At 43.1% G+C, this 21,638-nt stretch overlaps 2 protein-coding genes across 3 annotated transcripts; both read left to right on the top strand.

Moving 5' to 3' along the window:
* Positions 1-58: 58 nt before the first annotated feature.
* On the top strand, positions 59-9,237 carry vps35l (VPS35 endosomal protein sorting factor like). 2 transcript variants are annotated; one of them, XM_068583193.1, is made up of 30 exons: positions 59-243; positions 665-764; positions 978-1,160; positions 1,262-1,381; positions 1,473-1,497; positions 1,839-1,918; positions 2,130-2,258; positions 2,405-2,489; positions 2,577-2,633; positions 2,749-2,845; positions 3,023-3,070; positions 3,320-3,413; positions 3,591-3,791; positions 3,919-3,965; positions 4,364-4,475; positions 4,608-4,724; positions 4,835-4,888; positions 4,972-5,052; positions 5,147-5,209; positions 5,313-5,398; positions 5,516-5,596; positions 5,891-5,954; positions 6,439-6,537; positions 6,641-6,718; positions 6,867-6,981; positions 7,224-7,363; positions 7,524-7,689; positions 7,871-7,989; positions 8,086-8,235; positions 8,369-9,237. In XM_068583193.1, exons 1-30 carry the CDS (start codon positions 227-229, stop codon positions 8,438-8,440), a joined length of 2,880 nt encoding a protein of 959 aa, XP_068439294.1. In that variant the 5' UTR covers positions 59-226; the 3' UTR covers positions 8,441-9,237. The 2 variants fall into 2 exon arrangements, with proteins under 2 accessions (XP_068439294.1, XP_068439293.1); XM_068583192.1 differs by having other exon boundaries at positions 62-243; positions 8,392-9,237.
* Positions 9,238-10,108: 871 nt separating this feature from the next.
* On the top strand, positions 10,109-15,839 carry get4 (guided entry of tail-anchored proteins factor 4). The gene is made up of 9 exons (XM_068583653.1): positions 10,109-10,419; positions 11,298-11,376; positions 11,947-12,028; positions 12,792-12,941; positions 13,121-13,259; positions 13,634-13,774; positions 14,097-14,172; positions 14,772-14,844; positions 15,550-15,839. Exons 1-9 carry the CDS (start codon positions 10,280-10,282, stop codon positions 15,639-15,641), a joined length of 972 nt encoding a protein of 323 aa, XP_068439754.1. The 5' UTR covers positions 10,109-10,279; the 3' UTR covers positions 15,642-15,839.
* Positions 15,840-21,638: the final 5,799 nt, after the last annotated feature.

Raw genomic sequence — 21,638 nt, 5'->3', positions numbered from 1 at the left:
AATGTGTCCTGGTTAATGCAGTTGTATTTTACTGAAACGCTTCATTAAAACTCACGCTGTCGTTGTTACAAGTGTTAAAATATCATTTTGTTATATATTCACAGTATAAGTCCAGACGATGACAGCTGTTAATATCCAACAGACCGACCATTTGAAACCAATAACGGCGCATTCCCAAAAGTTGGCGTAACCAGGAAGTACCGAGGTGTCATGTGATTGTAAAAAAATGGCTGCTGTGCAGTGGTAAGATGTTCTTTTCTATTAAAACAAAACTCAACATACATTTCCTTAACTCGTGTGTTTTTACGGGCGACTTTTGAGAACGGTTCGTGTCGTGAAAACGAGTATCTGGCGAGCTTAATCATGATTATCGTGCAAAATTAAATGCTCACCTTGTTCTGCAGGTTGTCAACATAGCATTACCAATCAGAAGGGAAAATTAACAAGTGGTATTATGGCTCTGGCCTTGAATCAAATGACCGCTTTGCCTACGATTAGGTTGCATTTTGTCAAACTCCTGTGGTGAAGTGTCATTATGACACGGGATGGGTGATTGTTAACATCAGGTGTCAGTAAGGAAACAGCATGCTCTCTATGGTGAGTGAGACCTCAGACTGTCAGTGTAAGATGAGTCTGTCCTCCTGTTTGTGTGTTGTTTCTCAAGGCGATCCAGCGGACGCAGCTATGACGTCGAGCTGCAGAGATGTCGTCCCGAGGCTGCTCTGGTTGATTTTGGAGAATACCATCCCCTCAAACCCATTGTGGTAGACATATTTTTCTTGTTGTCCTTATACTGTTCAGCCTCGTCATGAACGCCACTGTCACAACATCTCAGCATCTGCATAGTTGAACGCAATATAATTCAACACAAATTAAAACCTACAGTTGAGGTTGTTAAAAGCATCATTCTGGTGTTTCTTGCATTGAGTTTCATGTCACTTTCACAGCTCTGACCTCCTCTGCTCCTCTCCACCCAGGTGACTGACACAAAGACCCGCCGCGGGGCTCGTAAAGGCAGCACCTCCTCCTCGTCCTCCTCTTCCTCCTCAGTGGCCCCGGACCCCCTCAGCTCCATGATGGATGGGACAGACCCCCTCTCCATGTTCGCAGCAGCCTCAGCCAGCGAGCCTCCTGCCATGTCGCACAGCGCCTCCACTGGGGTTTGTAATGCTGTAGACAGACCCTTCGAAAACCTGAGATAAAAAATGCTTGATGAAACCCAAACCAATTGTTTTTTTAAGGAGAGATGTTGTGCTTTCAGGACCTAGGCAGGAAGAAGAGGGAGAAGGAGGAAGAAGCGGTTGGGTCTGACTTTGAGCCCTGGTCGTCGAAACGCGGGGAGATCCTGGCCAGGTTCACCACCACTGAGAAGCTCTCAATTGTGAGTCGTCCTCCACCAGAGCAACGAGAGAACCGCATGTTGTTCTGGTTCTTCAAACAGAAACCTAATTCCAATTTCATTGTCTTCACAGAATCTTTTCATGGGTTCGGACCGAGGTAAGACCCGCATTTGTATTCATCATAACGCCTTCATTCGTACTCGGCGGACACACACAGTCAGCAACTGGCTGGTGAACATAGGAGAGCATTTGGCAGCCAAAGAGCTAGATATGTTTTCTCCAAAATCAAACCAGAGCCATAAGGAGAATGCTTGACACGTGTAAATACGCAGCTGTGACACGTTCGCCGTGTCGACTTGAAGAGGCGAAAATATGGCCAGTGTGTTGCAAAGATAATCAATTAATTCCACTTGTACTCATCTTTATAGAGCAACACAGAGTCTGTGTGTGTTTTTACTTTGATCAAAAGCTAACGCATCAGTCCTGCTGTCGCCGTAGGAAAAGCTCCAAGTCCAGGATCCTCTGCTGTTTCAGAGAAAGTGCGAACTCGCCTGGAGGAACTGGATGATCTGGAGGAGGTGACTTCCTGTCTAAATAGCACATTTCAAATGTCAAAATCATCTGTCACCGAATGCTCAATACCTTGTGTGGTAAAAAAAAAGTGCAGTAGATTCATGCATGCCAGCATGAATCTACTGCACTCTGGCTGCACTCTGTTAGTGCTGGAACAAGCTGTTCGAGCAGCAATGTGTTTTGAACTGACTTGTTTGTGTGTGTGTGCGTGTTCAGGGCTCCCAGAAAGAGCTGCTGAACCTCTCCCAACAGGATTACGCCAACCGCATCGAGGAGCTGAACCAGTCCCTGAAGGAGGCCTGGGCCTCGGACCAGAAGGTCAAAGCCTTGAAGATCGTCATCCAGGTAGTCCAGCGGTTAAAAACACACACAAAAATAATGGAGAAAAGAAATGTTATGCTCCTTCAGTCACATTCACCACCTCTCGAACCGCTGGATACAAAAAACATAAGTTCTTGTCATAAACACTGATCTGTGTTCTGTTTTCAAAGTGCTCGAAGCTTCTGTCCGACACCTCGGTGATCCAGTTCTACCCCAGCAAGTTTGTCCTCATTACTGATATCCTCGACACTTTCGGTGCGTAAAGGATCCTTGTATTTCTTTGTGCAAAAAAAAAAAAAAGGAAGAAAAATCTTTCCTGATTGTAGTCTCGCTTGTCTGTAGGCCGGCTGGTGTACGACAGGATCTGGACCATGTGTTCCGACCCGCGACCCCTGACAGGTACGGACGGAGAAGACTCGAAAAATCTAGTCAGATTTCATTTGAGTATTTTGAACCATCTGTGTCTGTCTCTGGCTCATGTCCGTCCGGCCCGCTTGGCTTCCTCCCTCCTCAGACTCGTTCACGGTCGACGATGTGAACGACACCGCCAAGGAGACGTGCCTCAACTGGTTCTTCAAGATCGCGTCCATCAGGGAGCTCCTGCCCAGATTGTATCCTTTTCCCACCGTTAGCAGTGCGTCACAACTCAAATCTGCCCGTAAACTTGTTGGTCAGATAGTATTTTCTTACAACATCACATCTTGCATTTGTCCCCGTGACCTCCCTGAGCGTCCAAGACGCTCCCCTGACTTCATGTAGACATTTGACTCCTTGACCTCTGTGAACAGATACGTCGAGGCCGCCATTCTCAAGTGCAACCGCTTCCTGAACAAGAGGTTGGTTTGTTTCTCTTGTGGGCTCCGTTAGTCAGACGTTTCATCCCAGTTTCCCTATTAGGTGTACACATATTGCGTTTATCTTCAATCTTCTTTTAATATTCTGCATTTGTCTTGCTCCACTTCCTCAGTTTCGCAGTATTAGATTTGTATGATATCAGAATTACTTTGTTGGGAGGGTAATTTGAAAGATTTGGCGATGCATTTGCCACGATGGAACAATAAATTAGTCCCTCCTGTCCCTCACAGCGGTATTCCGGAGACGCTCCCTCGGTTGACAGCCATGATCAGAGGGATCGGAGACCCCCTGGTGGCGGCGTACGCCAGAGCGTACCTCTGCAGGGTGAGACATGCTCACGTCTTATGCTTTTTCTCTCCTGATTCTGAGACATTTCTTATCTGTCAGCTCATTTTCATTGTATTTCCTTTTGACCGATTCGGGCGGTCGTGAGATGAAAGCAGTGTCGTTTTGCCATTCAGACATCTGAATCCAGAGATAACCGCGCTCTTTCCCTCCCAGGTGGGCATGGAGGTCGCCCCGCACCTGAAGGACAGCCTGAACCGCAACTTCTTCGACCTGCTGGGCAGCTTCCGGCAGGTCAGCGGTGAGAGCGTCCAGAACCAGCTGGTCCTGCAGAGGGTGGAGGTGCCGGAGTACCTGACGCTTTATTCACCCGCCATCAACTGGATCCTGCAGTGCATCGCCTACAGAGCTCCAGAGGCACGCAGTCGCACACCGTAGCTTCAAGATATCAAATAACGGCATTTTCCAGTGGAAAAGTCTGGCTCAGTCAAAACCCTTCATGTAGGCGGACATGTTTTTAATGCTGTTTGTCTTTCCATGTCAGCCTCTGCTAACGGAGATGACGGAGAGATGCAAGAAGCTGGGGAACAAGTGAGTGCTTTTAAAGACACTGTAATAATGAGGGGGATTTAATTCGTAGCCTTTTTGTTCCTGTTGTCCAAAATATGTATATTTCTACCGCATTTCAGATCAGTCAAACTGAACTAAATCTTGAAGATATATATATTTTTCAGATTAGTCTCATGGTTTATTATTCCAGAATGATGTTGTGTCTATGTAAGGACACGTTTTGGTAGTAACCGATGGACACAAGCAACCTCTGTTCAGTTCATAAAAGTCCAGTTCAATTCACAGATTCAGACACTGCCAATGAAGAAAACACGATGAACTCCCCAAAATCTTTGTACAGTGTTTCAACAGTTTCTGGTTTGTTTGAGTGAAATACAATCTCCACAAAGAATACAACGTGTTCCTGTTTTCCCCCATAGTGCTTTGCTGCTGAATTCAGTCATGAGGGCGTTCAGGCCGGAGTTCGTCGCAGCCAGAGCCACCGACTTCATCGGTATGATCAAGGACTGCGACGAGGCCGGCTTCCCAAAGGTCAGAGGGCACAATCATTTGTAATACGGTGGTCCAGTGAATGAGAATGTGTGAAGAAAGATTATGAAACGTAAGTTATACCCTTGAGCCGTGGGTTTAGGCACTCTCTAATGATTGTCGTCCTCTCTCCAGCATCTGTTGTTTGGATCTCTGGGTCGCAGTCTGGCCTGCGCCGACCCCCCAGAATCTGAAAGGCTGACGATCCTCAACGAAGCCTGGAAGGTCGTCACCAAAGTCCGCAGTCCTCAGGTACCGTAGGAACGACGACGCTGCTCTCACACAGGTGTGTGTGTGTGTGTGTGTGACCGCATGAACACATTCAGGTTGTGACGGTGTTTGGGATTGTTTGTTGTATCAAGGACTACGTCAACTGTGCCGAGATCTGGGTGGAGTTCACCTGCCGACACTTCTCTGTGAGTAAAGCACCAAAGGGAGGAGGGGTTGTCCCACTTTTTGTGACTCAAAGTTCACCTGTATTTTGTCTCGCGCTCCTCAGAAACGTGAGGTCAACACCGTTCTGGCTGACGTCATCAAACACATGACCCCTGACCGGGCGTTTGAGGATGCTTATCCTCAGGTTAGCAGCTCATTGGCTCAACGGGCCAATTCTCCCGCCTCCTGCCATGTGCTCTGTGGTGACGCCTTTTTGTGTGTTTTTGTTCTGCGTCCAGCTGCAGTCAGTGATCAGGAAGATCCTCACCTACTTCCACGACTTCTCCGTCCTCTTCTCCATGGTGAGCGACCGCCACCTTCGAGACACGCACGATGGACAGTTTTCGTTCTGGAGGTCTGAAATAAGCGACCTCTTATCACGCCACGATGTTTCCTGTTCCCCAGGAGCGTTTCCTGCCGTTTCTAGACATGTTCCAGAAGGACAGTGTGAGGGTGGAGGTGTGCAGATCCATCATGGAGATCTTCATCAAGTAAGACACAGAGTTTGATGGATGAGATTTAACTGCTTTGTGACAAGAAAAGTGGGACGAATGTCTTCGTAAATGTTTAAGAAAATGTTGGATTTCTAATTGTCTCATCTGTTGCAGACACCAGGAAGAGCCCACCAGAGACCCGGTCATCCTCAACGCCATGTTGCACATCTGCAAGACCATGCACGACTCTGTCAAGTAGGCTATGTGTGTGTGTGTGTGGGTGTGTGTGTGTGTGTGTGTGTGTGTGTTTGTACCTCCGTAGTTGTTGTCCTTATGAGCCTCAGTGAATTTTTTATTTTGTCATTTTTTCAATAATCATTTAGATCTTAGTTATTGTCTGTGATTTGTTTTTTAAACACCTTGTTTTCTCCTTCCAGTTCCAGTCCTTTTAATGTAGATTGTCAATGTGGACAGATATTTAATCTGGCGCTTGTTGATCCGCCTGCCGGCAGCCTTCACTCACTCAGCTGTTTGCTCTCTGTTTTGCAGCGCTCTCACTCTTGAGGATGAGAAAAGGTCTTTGGCTCTGCTGATCATCGGCTTCATCCGCATGGTGAGACTCCTCAGACCTGTGTGGTTCTGTGGAAATAGCGCATTTGTTTGGGTCTATTTTCAGCTGCGGATGAATACACATTTGGTGCTCTTGTGGATATTTCACTGTACGTGGGACTGACTCAAACAAACAACGTTTTTTTTTTAGCTTTATGAAGCTTGGTAGTGAAATGGTACATTGCATGCTTATAACTATAGTGTTGCATGTCATACTCACTGTCGGCTGTCACATAAATATACAAATATGAAATATATATATATGCATATATATATCTTTAAAAGAAGATAATTGAGCTATATTGCACAAAAGACTAAAACTATACTTATAAACATATATTTATATATATATATATATATATTAAATGTTTGAAAAACAAGTAAATTCATGACTTTCCCATCTTTCATTAAATCTGTAAGAAGTCTTTTCTCGCACCTTGACACTCACATATCACATATTCTGTCTGTGCGTCCATCATTGTGTTCAGGTGTCTTTTGGTCGAGACTTCGAGCAGCAGTTGAGTTTCTGTGTGGAGGCCAGAGCCACCTTCTGCAACCTGGAGTCAGTGCTGGTGCAGCTCATTCACGTCAGTATAAATCAACGCTTGCGTGTTCAATTTGCCAGAGTGATTTGAGTGATATCCATGCTCACGCGCGCAGCATCCTCAGTGTTCACCCTGTCGTTTCCAGACGGTGAACCAGCTGGCGATGGAGACCAACAGGGTGATGAGAGGGAGTCACTCACGTAAAACGGCGGCCTTCGTCAGGGTGAGTGGACGCGCACACTAGCGTCTGATCACTGCAGGCCACCGTACGTTTCGACGGGATGAGATTTCAGCAGTGCCTGAGTAACATTGAGCCCAGCGGTGGCTTCAGATGTCAGATGTTTGACTGTTATCGTTCCCCTCTCCTCCAGGCGTGCGCTGCCTACAGTTTCATCACCATCCCGTCTCTCAGCAGCATATTCAGCCGTCTCAGCCTTTATTTGCTGTCTGGTCAGGTTGCGTTGGCGAATCAGTGTCTCTCCCAGGGTGAGCAGCTGCTTCCTTATAAATTCTACACACAGTGTCAATTTTAGGCAACGGTTGATTCATTTTCACCAATTTTTCAAGTTCTTTTTCTCTCATCTCCAATCATTTCTTCTCTTCCCTCGCTTCCTTCTTTCATTCCCCTCTCCTTTTATTGTTCCCTCACATCATCATTGTTTCCTTGTTACTTACCTTCTCTCCTCCCTCTCTTTTCCCTCTCTCCATCCACCTTAACGCACCTCCAGCGGATGCTTTCCTAAAGGCCGCGGTCAGTCTTCTTCTGGAGGTTCCTCGCTCCATCAGCGTTGAGGGGAAACTTCGCTCTTCAGAGAGCTTCCTGATGGACTTCATCAACAACTTCCTGGCTACACTGCTGGTTGTCCCGGTAACACAATCGCTTCCTCATTCTTCTAGAAGAGAAATATGAGGAAAATCATCTAAAGCGGAAACTAACAGCTCAGTTAGGAGTCAAAGGAGATGAAGCACCAAACCAACAGGCAAATCTCCTTAACACTGTGTGTATGTGTGTGTGTATGTGTGTTCAGGACCATCCAGAGCATGGCGTCCTCTATCTGGTCCGCGGTTTGCTCAACAAGGTCCAGGACTACACCTGGGAGGACAACAGCGACGCCAAGGTGCGGGTCTACATCAGCGCTCTGCCCCTGCTGGCTGCCATGAGCCAAGAAACCTACCTCTACTCCATCCCTAAAGGTACATGTACACACAGCGTCGTAAGAATATCTCCCATACAATGAGATCCAAATTACTCCTTGTTTTCATGACAAGACGCTCTACTTTTCGTCTTTTTGCATGTTGCAGTGGTTTAAAGAGGGATTATTATGGGAGCATTTTTCCCAGCTGAAGTGATCTTTTTCGTCTTTCCCTGTCCCAGTGGACTCCAATGAGACGCTTTATGGAGGAGACCCCAAGTTTCTATCGGAAATCAACAAGCTGTCCGAGACTCTGATCGGACAGATCCTGGACCACCTGAAGGCCCTCGGTCGGGACGAGGTGAGTCAGAAGTCTCTTTTTCTCATGCTGCGCTTTTCAATTCATCAGAAGCTGATTTTTCATCAATAACACCACCTCCGTCTTGCCCTCTTGCAGCAGAGCACACGGCGTCAAGGTGCTTTGGCCTTTTCCCTGTTCGGGGTCCTGCTGGCACACGGCGACCTGAGGAACAACAAGCTGAGCCAGCTGGCCGTCAACCTGTGGAACCTCAGCCACAAACACGGCCACTGTGAGACTCGAGTCTCGGTGAGTTCACACCCACACCTCTCACACATTTAACAGATGGCTTAAGCCGCTGCGCCCATAACTGTTTCAATGTTTTCTGCACGTGGTCCAGAATACTCAGTCATTTCAGTGAACATGCTTTGTGGGAATGCAGCCTGTCTGCTCTCTCTGCTCCAGGTTCGAACCCTCGAGTACATCAAACACCAGACTCAGCAGCCTGACATGACCCACCTGTCGGAAACAGTCCAGAGGCTGGCGCTTCAGTCCCGCACCTGAACGTCTCAACAACCTCTGTGTAATGTTTATGTGCCATGTATGTGTAAATAAAAGAGAACCAGAAGCACACAAAATAAGAAACCATGCCTTAATGTATTTTGCATGCGGACACTTTGGGAATACAATTTGTTTTGCATTCAACTCTGAATTATTAACATTTGGTTTTGACCAATGTAAACTAACATAATTACAATAATTGTAGACTGAAGTAACAGGAAGTTGTTCTTGTGCCACAATTCTTTGTTTATGTCATTGTCAAGTCTAAAAAGAGGATCTATTTGCGTACTGTTATGACAATCAAAACAGGGTTGTGTAGAATGTATTATAAGACTACAATGTGTTATGCATTATGTCCATGATGCAGACGGGGAACCTAACTCTTCTGCTGAACTAATTATGAGGTGACTCCACAACAGATTAGCCTAAACTGTTTATTGTATATTCTATTCTGAGAATATATCCTCTTATTGTCATATTAATAGCTGCAAACTGCAGTAGTTAAACTAACTATTGTAGATAGAGGTGGAACTGCTATTATAAAGAGATGTGAAACATGAAAATACCGCGTGGTCTGCACAGATACCAGGTGCATCAAAATATCTCTGCCATCTCTGATGTCCTATCCTTTTCTTTTGTGTTACAGCCCAATGCTCTTTTTTATTCATTTCTCTCTCTTTCGTTCAACATCTGTGAATCGCACATGTCTCTGTAACTTCAGGGTTCACAGTAATTCATTTGTAACTATTCTGCTCTGTGTTTTAATTCTATAATAAATGCACTCATTCATCCATCTTGCAAAAGCACATACTGGTCATGTGTCGAATCCAATCCGGGTCCTAATGTGTGTTTAATTGTAGCAGAACTTCCCTGTTATATTCAAACTACAGCTTATAAATCAACAAGCTGCTTATTGGCTTAACAATATTACAACCGGGTTTTTAATTCATACATTAATATTTTATTTGACAGTTACGTGTTTGAACAGGGAAAATACATGTTTGCAGCACCTAGAATAAGTTCACATCGGTTTGGTGTAAAGCCTAAAAAAGAAGATTGTCTTTGACTTTCATAATGTTTTCATCATCCTCTGCAAATATTCTTCAAGAACACTTACGGTCCTTATGTCTTTATAATGAAAACTCATTCATGGTGCTAGACATGGCCAGTAGGAGCCATGTCAAGCACACATCACCTAAAGCTACATTTTATTTCTTTGCATTTTTTTGAATTTGTATTTAATCTGTTGCTGAATGCTGAATACAGAACATGTTTCCAATTAACCTTGTTTTTAATTAGAATTTGTGTTTTAAGGTGTGAATCCAGCTAAAATGGTATGAAAAACAGTCCGTGTTTTAGGCACACTGTAGGGAGGGGTCCCTACAGGACAAGTATTTATTTTTTTTAAAGCACTTTAGGGGATTTTTAAGAGCATAAACTGACACGCGGATTAACCAATATTTTACCTTAATTCATTAATCGGGAATGAATCATGTTTAGCTCGAGGGGGAAACTCGCAGGACGAACCTCATCAAGCCTCATGACCATGACAACAAGTTTTCACAAACCATAACATTTTTACTTTATTTTTCAAAACCCCTTATGATTATGGTGCCTTCAGGGTGCATTGCACAAGGCTGTATGTTGCCGTCACAAGGCTTCACGGACGGTTTGGTTCCCACTTCTCCCAACCAAATAACCGCAACACGCTGGCTACGGCGAGCGAGAAGGGTTTATAGCTTTCCGGTTTCCAACTGAAAACACTTGGCTCGAGTGCTGCTGCGGAGCAACAATGTCGGAGCAGGAGTCTCTGAGGTGCTCCAGTGCCAGAAACCGTGGAGGTGTACAGAGGGTTGAAGGAAAACTGCGCGCGAGTGTAGAAAAGGGGGATTACTATGAAGCACATCAGATGTACAGGACTTTATTTTTTAGGTAAGACTTCATTGCGTGGTAATATGTTCAGTTGTAACTGTCATTTGGCTTTTGGGCCTGTCTGTTCCAGATCATTCCACAGTCAACCTTGCTTATGCGTCTGTCCGTTTGTGATTGGCTGAACTCACCGTAGACCCGCCTACTCGTATTGGGCCATGGTTTTGTGTGAACAGTTGTGCTGTCAATCTAAAATCGCATAATGGGACCGCTAACTACTGCTAGTTAGCTAGCTAGTTAGCTAGCTAGGTACGTGTTTTAGCAGCACAACTGATGGCAGAAGCTGAGTTAACGGGCCTGTTGGGACAAGACAGTTCACGCGTCTTTGTTTATGCGTTATCAGAAAATATACTTCGCATGCAATGTTCAATCAACAGGATATAGCGGTTAACTGCGTTAACGTGTGCAGAAGCTGTCCAGCTGTGTTAGCATCTAGCCAGTTAGCCGCATACTGCACCGCCGCGGTCTCAACTATGATGGGTAACGTTACACACGTTTCCTTCTGTCTGGTGTATTTATGTAACGCTATAAAGTTCATTGTATCTGGCTAAAGCATAGTTTAGTAAAGAATATGATATGTTCTGAATCCTTCTCCTCCGGATCAGAGAGTGTGTTCGCCTACTTCTTCGCCATTGTCTTTCTCATGACTAACCGTCATAATTACAATATTATCTTCTGAAACAAAACAATGCAGCTGAACTGTGTTCTTCAAGAAAGTTGTTATATCAGTTTCACCCTGACACCTTGTTTGTGATCTCAAGGGAAGCCATATCTTATCTCGCTGTCCAATGCGGGGAGGGTCTTGGGTGATGCTCGTGTCTTTCTTGATAAGTAGACGTTATCTCACGTGCAATGCCAATAACGCTCCTGTCCTTCATCAGGTACATGTCACAGGCAAAACATGCTGAGGCCAGGGAGCTGATGCACAATGGCGCTCTACTCTTCTTCAGCTATAACCAGGTACATGTTACACTATATTTCTGCTCTATTATCTGGCCTGCTGTGTCCCGTGGCAGGTCTGTTTTTGAAGGGTTGAATTCTAAAGTGTGCACATTGTTGAGGTAAAAACCCCAGATAGGGGACTGAAGATATCATGTTTTATATCAGTATTGCTGAATGACTATTTGTCTACTTTAGTGTAATTGTAATACCACCAGATCTGTGTCCATTCACTTGTTATTCACAAGTGCACTTTTGTACTGAGTCCATCTTTGTGTGCAATAGTGTGCAGAATGCTGATGTTGACGTTAGGTTGTTACTGGTCACACTATATATACACTTTGTGTTTAGGTTAGTTGCACTAGTGCTGCATACACATCCCTGTCCTAAATTCAAACCTCCAGATAGAAATAATGTCGAGTGTAAATTTAGCCAAGAATCTGTTATGACATCAGTTTGCTAGTTGGGTGATAAATTCATGACTGGATTGATTTTGATTAAACTTTTTCTCCCAATGCTTTTTGCAAAAATATTCAATTATTTTTGAAAATATGGAATTAAAGATGCACTTAATTGTGTTTTCATCTCCAGCAAAACAGTGCAGCAGACCTGTCCATGCTGGTACTGGAGGTGTTGGAGAAATCTGAAACAAAAGTTGAAGATGAAATATTAGGTGAGTGGGAGCCTTAAGCCTTTGAAAGAGACTAATCCCCTTAATAGACTAATTGTGCTAAACTTATATTTGTGTAAAGAATTTTTTTAAGATTGGATAGTTTCTGCGTATTTTGTGCATTTATAACTGCTGTCCTCTTATTGTGTGGAAAAGTAATGTTTATGTCAGCGGTGTTGAGAAATGATCCCTTGTATTGCTACTGCGCTATTGTTGAACATAAATAATGTACCTTTCGCAACAAGATTTACACAATTAAAACAAGTGGCACTTCAATTTTGAACTTTCAAAATGGATTCAATTGCATTTTAAAGATACAATATTCATCTTATTATGAAAGTGGACATTGTTTAACAAGACAAATGTAATAATTGCAAAAAGGGCCAATATGGAAATGTATCAACATAATCCGTACATTAAACAACATACATAATTTACAATAATACTTCCTGATCAATAAGTACCAGTCTTTTAATACAATAAGGCATTTGTGAACAGCTGGCTTACCCAGATTGCAGTTGGTGATGGATTGGGCTTTTCTTATACTGGCAATACAGTTCCACTATTGATTGGCCCTGATACTGTTAATGATATGCTGGATTTGTTTGGTAGATCTCTAGTCTGTGATGTGATATGCTATAAACACTGCAGCATTAAAACATTCAGAGAAGACCACCTTTCACAAGCAGGGGCATTGAAAGGGCATTGAAAGGTCATTCTCTGATGCTGTTTTTGATGTTTGTATTTGCATTTGTGATTGTTGCAGAAAGCCTGGCTAAGCTGTTCAGTCGGATGGACCAGAACTCTCCAGAGAGAGTTGCATTTGTGTCCAGAGCCTTGAAATGGTCCACAGGAGGGTCCAGCAAGTTGGGTCACCCAAAACTACACCAGCTGCTAGCTGTCACCTTGTGGAAAGGTAATTAATGACTTTAGTTCATTACATGGAGAGGATAGTAACACATTCAGTTATTTGTTTGTTGTGTAGTATTTGTGAAGAAATGTGTTGCAATGCTATGTCGAACATCTCAGCCGGCAATGCAGAAATGTCCTTTAAATGTTTAAAGGATTGAATATAAGAACAATTTGTGTCTTCAGAGCAAAACTACAGTGAGTCTCGTTACCACTTCCTGCATTCTTCTGACGGTGAGGGCTGTGCACAGATGCTGGTGGAGTTTTCAGCGTCACGAGGCTTCCGTAACGAGGTCGACATGTTTGTGGCGCAGGCCGTCCTACAGTAAGTCAAACGGCAGTATTTGTTTTTGATGCCGTCGCAATGTAAAAGTAGAAATGGCCGTCAATGCTAGATTCAGATTCAACTTAGCAAATGCCATCTGAGCTTTTTGTTGGTGTACTATTTAGAATCTGTATTGATGTATCCTCCTCCAGTATGTTTGTCGTATCCATTGTCTGTCTGTCAGCAGAGTCTTTGATCTCTCTCTTTCTTTCTCTCTCTTTTTCTCTCTCTCTCTCTCTCTCTCTCTCTTCCCCCCTATCCCTTCCTTCCTTTTATCCACTGTCACATTTTCTTTCTCATCTTCTCCTTTTGTCTTTATCCGCTGTTCCTTTTTCTATTTCTGTCCTTTTCTTCTCTGATCCTCCACCCTACAGGTTCCTCTGCTTAAAGAACAAAAACGGCGCTTCTGTAGTGTTCAGCACGTACACAGAGAAACACCCGTCCATAGAGAAGGGCCCGCCCTTCGTCCAGCCTCTACTAAACTTTATCTGGTTTCTGCTGCTGGCAGTGGATGGGTAAGTTGGATTTATTGTGTTAACACTCAAAACCATATAGATATATGTATTATATATTATGACCTCAATGTCATATGATGATGTCTTATTCTGTTGTATGACTGGACAGACACCTCAGCTAGTATTGGCTACTGCAACAGTCATCACATTTGATTGACAAATTTTGTACTGCAAATGAAACAAAGCCGAGTATAGATTTCATGTAATGAGGCTAACTTACAACATTGTCTGAGCTACTACAGAGCTTGTTCCTCTTGTACAGCAGTACATTGTTTGTTTAATAATGTACAGTATGAAAAAAGCTTTTTCTTTGTTTCTTTAGGGGTAAATTAACAGTTTTCACAGTGTTATGTGAGCAATATCAACCTTCCCTGAAGAGGGACCCCATGTATAATGAGGTGAGTGTTAAAAGAAAATGCTTGATGGTCGGGTATTTCCTCCCACGAATCGTGTGTTAATAAACTTCAGTGATGGGACTGCAGCTGCGATTCACCATGTGTATAGTGATTGAATAATAATGTCTTCTATGTGTTGTGCTAAAAAATTTCAGTAGTAGTTCAGTGTGTTTAATTGTCTATTTTGTGTGTTTTTCTTTCTGGAACTGCATATTGTTATTTCTTTAACTGATATAGATAAGTATTTGTTGTGCTCATATTTTGCTCTGATTTGGGGTTTTCCCAGCTTAATATCTGTAAATGTAAGTAAGTGGGATTGTTTTTGTTTGACGATACCGGGCTGGTTACTTAATAATGTGTACATTTTGCTGATTTATTTGTAATAGTGTATTTGTGTTGCTATTTTATTGTTTATTCTCTGTGGCCTTTAACGAGCGTCAATTTATGCCTGATCACACCGGCACATGCTCCGACCTTCACTCTCGACTAGATGAGTTACAAAACTACAGCTGAAGTTGTGTTCACATGTTGTTACGTCCCTGTCTTATTCACAACTCTGTCTTCTTCTACCTCTTCCTTTGGACAACTTCCTGGCTCCTCAGTATCTCGACAGAATAGGACAGGTTTTCTTTGGTGTTCCACCTAAACAGTCCCCATCATACGGTGGACTGCTAGGTGAGTGAACCAAGACTTTATACATTTGAGCAGAAATGTGAGCGCATTATATACACACACATAACTGATCATCTGTAGGACTGAGTTTTGCTCCCTGTATGATCTCGTCACTGTCTAAACCCTCAGGGTTTACAGATCAGGGGTGCTGCATGCAATGTTTCACGAAATAGACAAACGTTCAGTATAATGACATATGATGGTTTATTATAGACATAGTTTGACATTTTGGGAAATATGCTCATTCGCTTTCTTGGTAAATAGAAGATGGACACCCCTCATGTCTGCACAGAAGATATGGAGCTAAATATTCTCTGCATGAAGCGACTTCCTTTAGTCTTGTTGTCGAGTCGCCAACGAGCGGAGATGTGAGTCTGGAGTGTAGTGACCATTAGAGGTGCTCGCCGGCAGATTTGGTTGCCTTGGAACAGAGCCAGGCTCGCTGGTCTGGGGGAACCGTGGTTTCCAGTCTTCATGCTAAACTAAGCGACGGCTGCTGGCTCCAGCTATATATATATTTGTCACTACCGACTTTGAGAGTGCTATCAATCTTCTCATCTCACATCTCTGCAAGAAACTCAATGTGACTTCAAATGCTACATATAATATGTGAGCACCTTTTTGGAAAGGATCTCTGCGCGATGTAATGCTGTACAGTGTCAAATCCTTGTATGCACAGGATGGTGATCAATGTGTTGCATCCTGCAGGAAACCTGCTGAACAGCCTGATGGGTTCGGGCGAGGAGGACGACACAGGCGAAGAAGTCCACGAGGACAGCAGCCCCATCGAGTTGGACTGAGCCCGACCCAGAAGAGAGAGAGAAAGAGAGAGAGAAAGAGAGAGATCAAACGAACACACACAAAAACAAAAAAATGCGGAAGACCACGCCGCCTCCCTGCATCACCTCTACAACAAAGGGTTGAGCGATGACGCCGGTCCAAGATTTCAGAGGCGTGCAGTTTCCAAAAATAAAACCCTTCCCAGTCTTAAAATCAGAGCAAGTATCAGGCTGCCAAAACATCCCTCTCAGCAGTGCCGGGACTGACTGCGCCAAACTGCAAACTCTTCCCGTGTTGAATTATTGTAAGATTATTTTATTTGAATCATTACTTTTGTTAGTGTGGGACTCTTTGCTCTCTGTTTAGGGTGTATGCTTTTTAAACGAGAGATAACAAAACTGCCCTTCTCCCTGTGAAAACTGGCTCCAAAGCGATGGGGAAGGTTGGAGTCTCCCAGTGGAGAAGATGACTTCAGCAGGAGCCCCTCTTCATGATGGTGAGGACAGCAGCACTAAAAGAGGGTTAAGTCAACTCGATACAAGTATTTAACTGTTTCGTTTGCCAGACAGCCACACAGAGCTCCTTCAGAGCCGCGGTGTTGCTGCATTTTTCAGCAAACTTTCTTGTTAAAAAGTCTTCTTTCAGTAGTAAATTAAACTGTACTTGTAGTCGATGGCGTCTTTCAGTTTCTCATCTCTTTGTCCTTTTAGCAGTATGGACAAAAAGGCAACATCTCTCTGTGCGTCATTACCAGAGCTCATCTTGCACCTTGAATCTCAACCAAACAAACCCACTCTGCTCAGTGTCTCCTCCACAGATCATAGTTGTGGCTGTCATTTCTATTTAAGTCAATTACTGCAAACATAGAGCTGTCTGCATACAGACACACTATAGCTCCGTTGTCGAGGTCCCACTTGTTACTGTGCACTCGCTGAGCTGCTGCGGTTTGCAACCCCAAGATGAGCTGTGTCCATGAAGTGATCTTTGAAAATCCAACAAGACTCTCTTCTGTTGAGTGAGTTTAGCTTGTCATGTTACAAAATGCTGATGTCGGAAGTCGTTGTTGACCTGATTGTTTCTGCTTTAGACTTTTATTTGCCTCAGTTTTTCTGTTCATCAATAGGATCAGGAGCCCCGGCATCAGTTCAGCCAGTGCACAGTCAGAAGTGAGATGTTTTTAACATCAGCTGCTGTTCATCAGTGTTAACTGTTTCAGCCCAGGACACTCTCGCTCTGCTCGTTGCTCCCGACGGCTTTCTTTTCTCACATATTTCCATCTTCAGCGTCTTTTTGTCCTCGTAGTGACATTCAATCAGTTGAAGGTCTCGTCAGTTTCACTTTAAGGGTACCTGTGCTGATGATTTTAAAGGTGGGTCACACCTCCTCCCATGTGAAGTTAAATTAAAGTATAATACAAAGAAAGTTCGTAGGTCTTCCAATTCAGAGTAATGTTTATTTACTTCTGCGTGGGACTGTTTAACACCAAAGTGGCCAAAACTAAATATGAAATAAATAATTGTTTGAATATGTAGAGTAAAGCATTTAAAGAAACAAAAACTCCACTTGTTTCAGGAATATTGTTCCAGTGTTCCTATGTTGAGTAAGAAATGAGATCAATGGTGGAAAAAGCATGAATAAATGCATATTAGATGTTTTGAAAATGGTTTTAGTATAAAACAGCTGATTTGGGTCCTTTTTTAAACATTGTACTCATTTATTTGTGTAATTATTTGTTTCATAAACTTTAATATTGGCCATTTTGGCGTTCAATGCAGGACTGACTGGCTCAATGTCGTAATGCCACAGAACAGAAGTGTCGAGTGGTCAATGTACTCTGCTGTGATAAATCCAGCTAATATTTAAGGTACAAAGAGACCAGTGATGTGGCCGTCAAAGACAACCGCTGCAGTCATCAAATGAAAAAAGATCTAATATAATATTTAGAGACTCAGCTTGAACGATATTGAGCTTCAGTCATGAAAAGTCACATTTCTACTGACGGCTCTTTCTGCAGGAGTCTCCGTTACATCACAGGGGTCGAGCAAAGTTGACCTGCAGGTTGCTCAACACTACACATTTTCTCAAGACATCCATCCGTCAAACAATATCACAGAACATGCCCTCGTGCTCGCATCACAAGTTATATTATTCAGCTTCTTTTTTTTTATTAACCTGAAAGTCAGTTTTGTTAGTTTTCTCCTTTAATCATCTGGCAGTAAAAAGAAAAGGTGCGTGACCAAAGGCTGTCTGTCATTACAGCTGTTTGCTTTTGTTTTTGATCATATTTTCTTTTTATTTAAGGGGAGTGTTTGCCTTTTCAATGATTGACTAATTAAATAAATAAACTACAACTGAGAAGAGTTTGAGAATGTCTTGAAACAGATATTGTCCTGTCTTCTTTTCTGATTGCCTCGTGTGTATCAATAGGTTATTGCATCGGTTACTAGCATATAGAATATTTAATGCAGGATGAGAGAAAATGTACCAAAAAAAATCTATCAAGTTCATGAGATACTTTAATAGCAGTTTATTAGTACACCAGTGTTGTACCCAAGTTTAATAATACATTCCTACTTATGCTCTGTATTTCAACACATTCACAGATGAATGTTTATTAATTAATATTTTCTTTTACTAGATGAAATAGGTCATATTAAGTGCGATATTCTGACTTTCCATTCTTAAGCCATTTATTTTTAACAATCTTTGTAACAGCAACATATTAGTACGTCAGCTTTGTACACAAGAAAAAATATATTCCTACTTCTGATCAGATGAAGGTTTATTTCTAAAAATATATACTTGATCCAGGGAAACATTTGTTTGTGGCAAGTTACAGAGTAAACATTGAGTATGGAAAATACTGAAAATATACAATACAACAAAATAGCACAGCAGAAAATATATTTAAATGAAATAAAGAAAATGTAAAGTATATACAGTGAATAACTAAACAACAAAAGCGATGCTTATGGATGATTCAGTGGAGGCAGCATCCGGCCAGAGGGGATTTATTACAAAGTCTGATTGGCAGGAATGTCCTGTACGGTCCAGTCGGCTGTCGATGGAGACACCGGGTACCTGTCCTCCTCCTCCTCCTCTTCCTCTTCCTCCTCCTCCTCCTCTTCCTCCACGTCCTCTCCCAGAACTCTGAGGAATGTGAGGTTCACGCTACAGGAAAGTAAAACACTTGCCTGGAGTCGTCTTGCGCACGATGAGCCTTTAGAGGGCAGCGAGAACACACAGCACAGACCTCCGGTCCTCAAGCTGGTGTCCAGCGATGAGAGGAACACATGACGACAAACACTACTTGCGTGCACGTTTACATTTGGCAATTTTTAGGACCGAAACATGCCATCAGTTTCTGAGTGACGTGGCACCAGGTTGCAGAGGACATTTAAACATTCAAGGATGTTGGGGGTTTATTAAAAGATATCAAACATAAGAACACAAGCATTCGGGTGTGGGATATGAAATATCAGAATATACAAACAGATATTCGGGACACTTATATGGCATGATATTAAAAATAATTGAGAAAACAGGAAAAGGCAGAGCAAACAAAAGAAAAGTTCCATTTCCATTCTACTTATACCTTTTATTCCACTGTCATTTGATAGCACAAGACACTAACTACTATGTAGATTTTTGTCAATTAATAGCGATGCTTACACATTAATGTATCATCAGGTATAATCCAGTAATATAATAAATATGTTTCTGAAATGGGACATTCTGCATAACGAGTTTCTTTTTCACTACTTTAAGTAAACTATGATGCTCATACTTTTATTAGTATATTTATGTGTATGTACACAAAATGTTACTGAAGTAAATAGCTGAATGATTGGCAATTGTAACACATGTACAGTATATGGGTTTACACACACACACACACACACACACACACACACACACACACACACACACACACACACACACACACACACCTCACCCATAAGCCCCCCACATTCCTTCTCTAAAATGGTCCAGCTGTTAAAAAACAACATTTTGGTGCAGCTGTTGACACCCAGGGGGGACCCCAATCGATTGTCACGCCAATGCCAACACCCCCCAGTGCGTACACACACACACACACACACACACACACACAGACATTTGAGGCTTGGGGCCATACCGCTTGCTACCTGTGAATGCAGCTGATGAAAGTATGTTTGTTGCTATTAGTTCTTGTTGTGTGTTGACTTCACTGCAAACACAGCCAGATGCACATCTGGTCGTGGTTTCTTGAGTCATCTTAGAAGTTACTCACACTTTATGGACAGTTATACAGGTGGTTAATGAGGTTCACACATCAATCTGCCGCATTCGACACATTTACCTTCTGGAAAATGTTCATTTCCGAGGATTCTACTTATTACTATTTGCTTGTATGTACAAAAGCTGTATTTGAAATATTTTCCCAATGTGTTTTTGCCTCAGGCCAAAGCAGGATTGCTGGATCTGGGCCACTGAGACTTTGCCCTTGCACTTTTAAACTCTTGTTTACAGGCGACATTAGTAATCTCGAAATTGAAACGTAATCTACTGCTGCATGAACAGCGGATAACAGCGCCAAGTAAAGAGTAGTCGAGTCAGAGCAGGTCCAGACAGCACGTCTTTCAGTGTGGCGTTAACAGAGACAGGAAGTGGAGGTGCCTGGCCCAAGAATGTCTCTGCTCAGGTCCCACCCACAGGAAATGCCTGTCCGGCCTGTTTGAGTCTGAGCTGATGAAAAAAGTAGTCTCCTGTTTGCAGCGTTTGGCTTCTGACGGAGGAAAAGGATGGATGGAGTTTGAATAATGAGGAGGCTGGTCCTGGTGCTCGTATGCTGGATCGTTTAGATAAGCTGAGGTCTGATGGTTTTCAGAGTGGTTCTGGTGATCTGGTCAGGTCAGAGGTGACAACCCGGGGAAGCCCAAGACTAAACAGTGAACGCACATTCCTGAACTCTAAATGAATCATTTGCTGGTCGAGGTATGCGGAAGAAATCACGGACGGGAATATAAAAAACACCGCTTCTGCTGTGCCCGTGCAGCCGTTGCTGCTCCTCTTTCTCTGTCATTACGTTTCATGCTGTGAATATTTTTCCACTGCAGCCTAAAGCCGCTGATCTAATTATACGACTTTGTAAATACTTCCAGATATCGGTGGTTGGATTTCAGTGTTTTTCGCTAAAAAAAAAAAAAAGGCTTGTGAATAGCCAACTGATGATCTCTCACTGGACTGGCTTTCCATCGGACTGATGGCTGCCGTGAGGACGTGAGGCGCTCGCGGGCCGCCGCCGAGAAGCTGGAAAGAAATCTGCGTCTCTGTTTGTCCTCGGTGGCTCAAACAGGGCCGCTGGTGTCAGGGGGCCAGTTTAATATGCACCGAATTTTTCATTTCATGCACTTGGTTAGCTTCTTCATCATGCATGCTCATTCATCCGCCTGCACTAAAGCCGAGGGGCCTGCGCTGGAGGTGCTCAGTGACACCACACGGCTCCACTGGGGCAGTCGCAGGGCGACATGTTCACTCTCAGACTCACACAGTCGAGACAGGGACCTTAACTTCAAATTAGTTCAGTTTATTTTGCATAGCTCAAAATCACAAATCCAAGATTTGCCTTGGGGGGCTTTACAGTCTGTGCACATGACATCTCTGTCCGGGGACCTCACATTGGATCAGGAACAAGTCCCCCAAATAAAGATGGTAAAAAACCCCTCAGTAACTGACCTCAGTGACCTCTAGGCGGCTGTTTATTAATATACAACGGCTTTTTAAAGGAATATAACAAACGTCATGGCCATGATTTAACAACTAAATGACTTACATGCTGCAGCGAAACAGCTTTTGTCACTTATACTGAATTCAAGTTGTTATCCTCTCATGTATTGTAGACATGAGATGCTTTTGATTGAATATGAAGGAAATCAAGAAATGTAAAAAAAAAAAAAGAAGAGAATGAAAGAAGTCCAAAGACGACAAAATGCCGCAAAACAAACAAGACTAAAAAAAAAAATACAAATAATATA

This window comes from Clinocottus analis, unplaced genomic scaffold (assembly GCF_023055335.1).
Source record: "Clinocottus analis isolate CAN_PGR_092001 unplaced genomic scaffold, fCliAna1.0.p SCAF_19, whole genome shotgun sequence".
In the NCBI taxonomy this organism is placed as follows: Eukaryota; Metazoa; Chordata; class Actinopteri; order Perciformes; family Cottidae; genus Clinocottus; species Clinocottus analis.
This window is presented reverse-complemented; position numbering and strand designations above follow the sequence as displayed.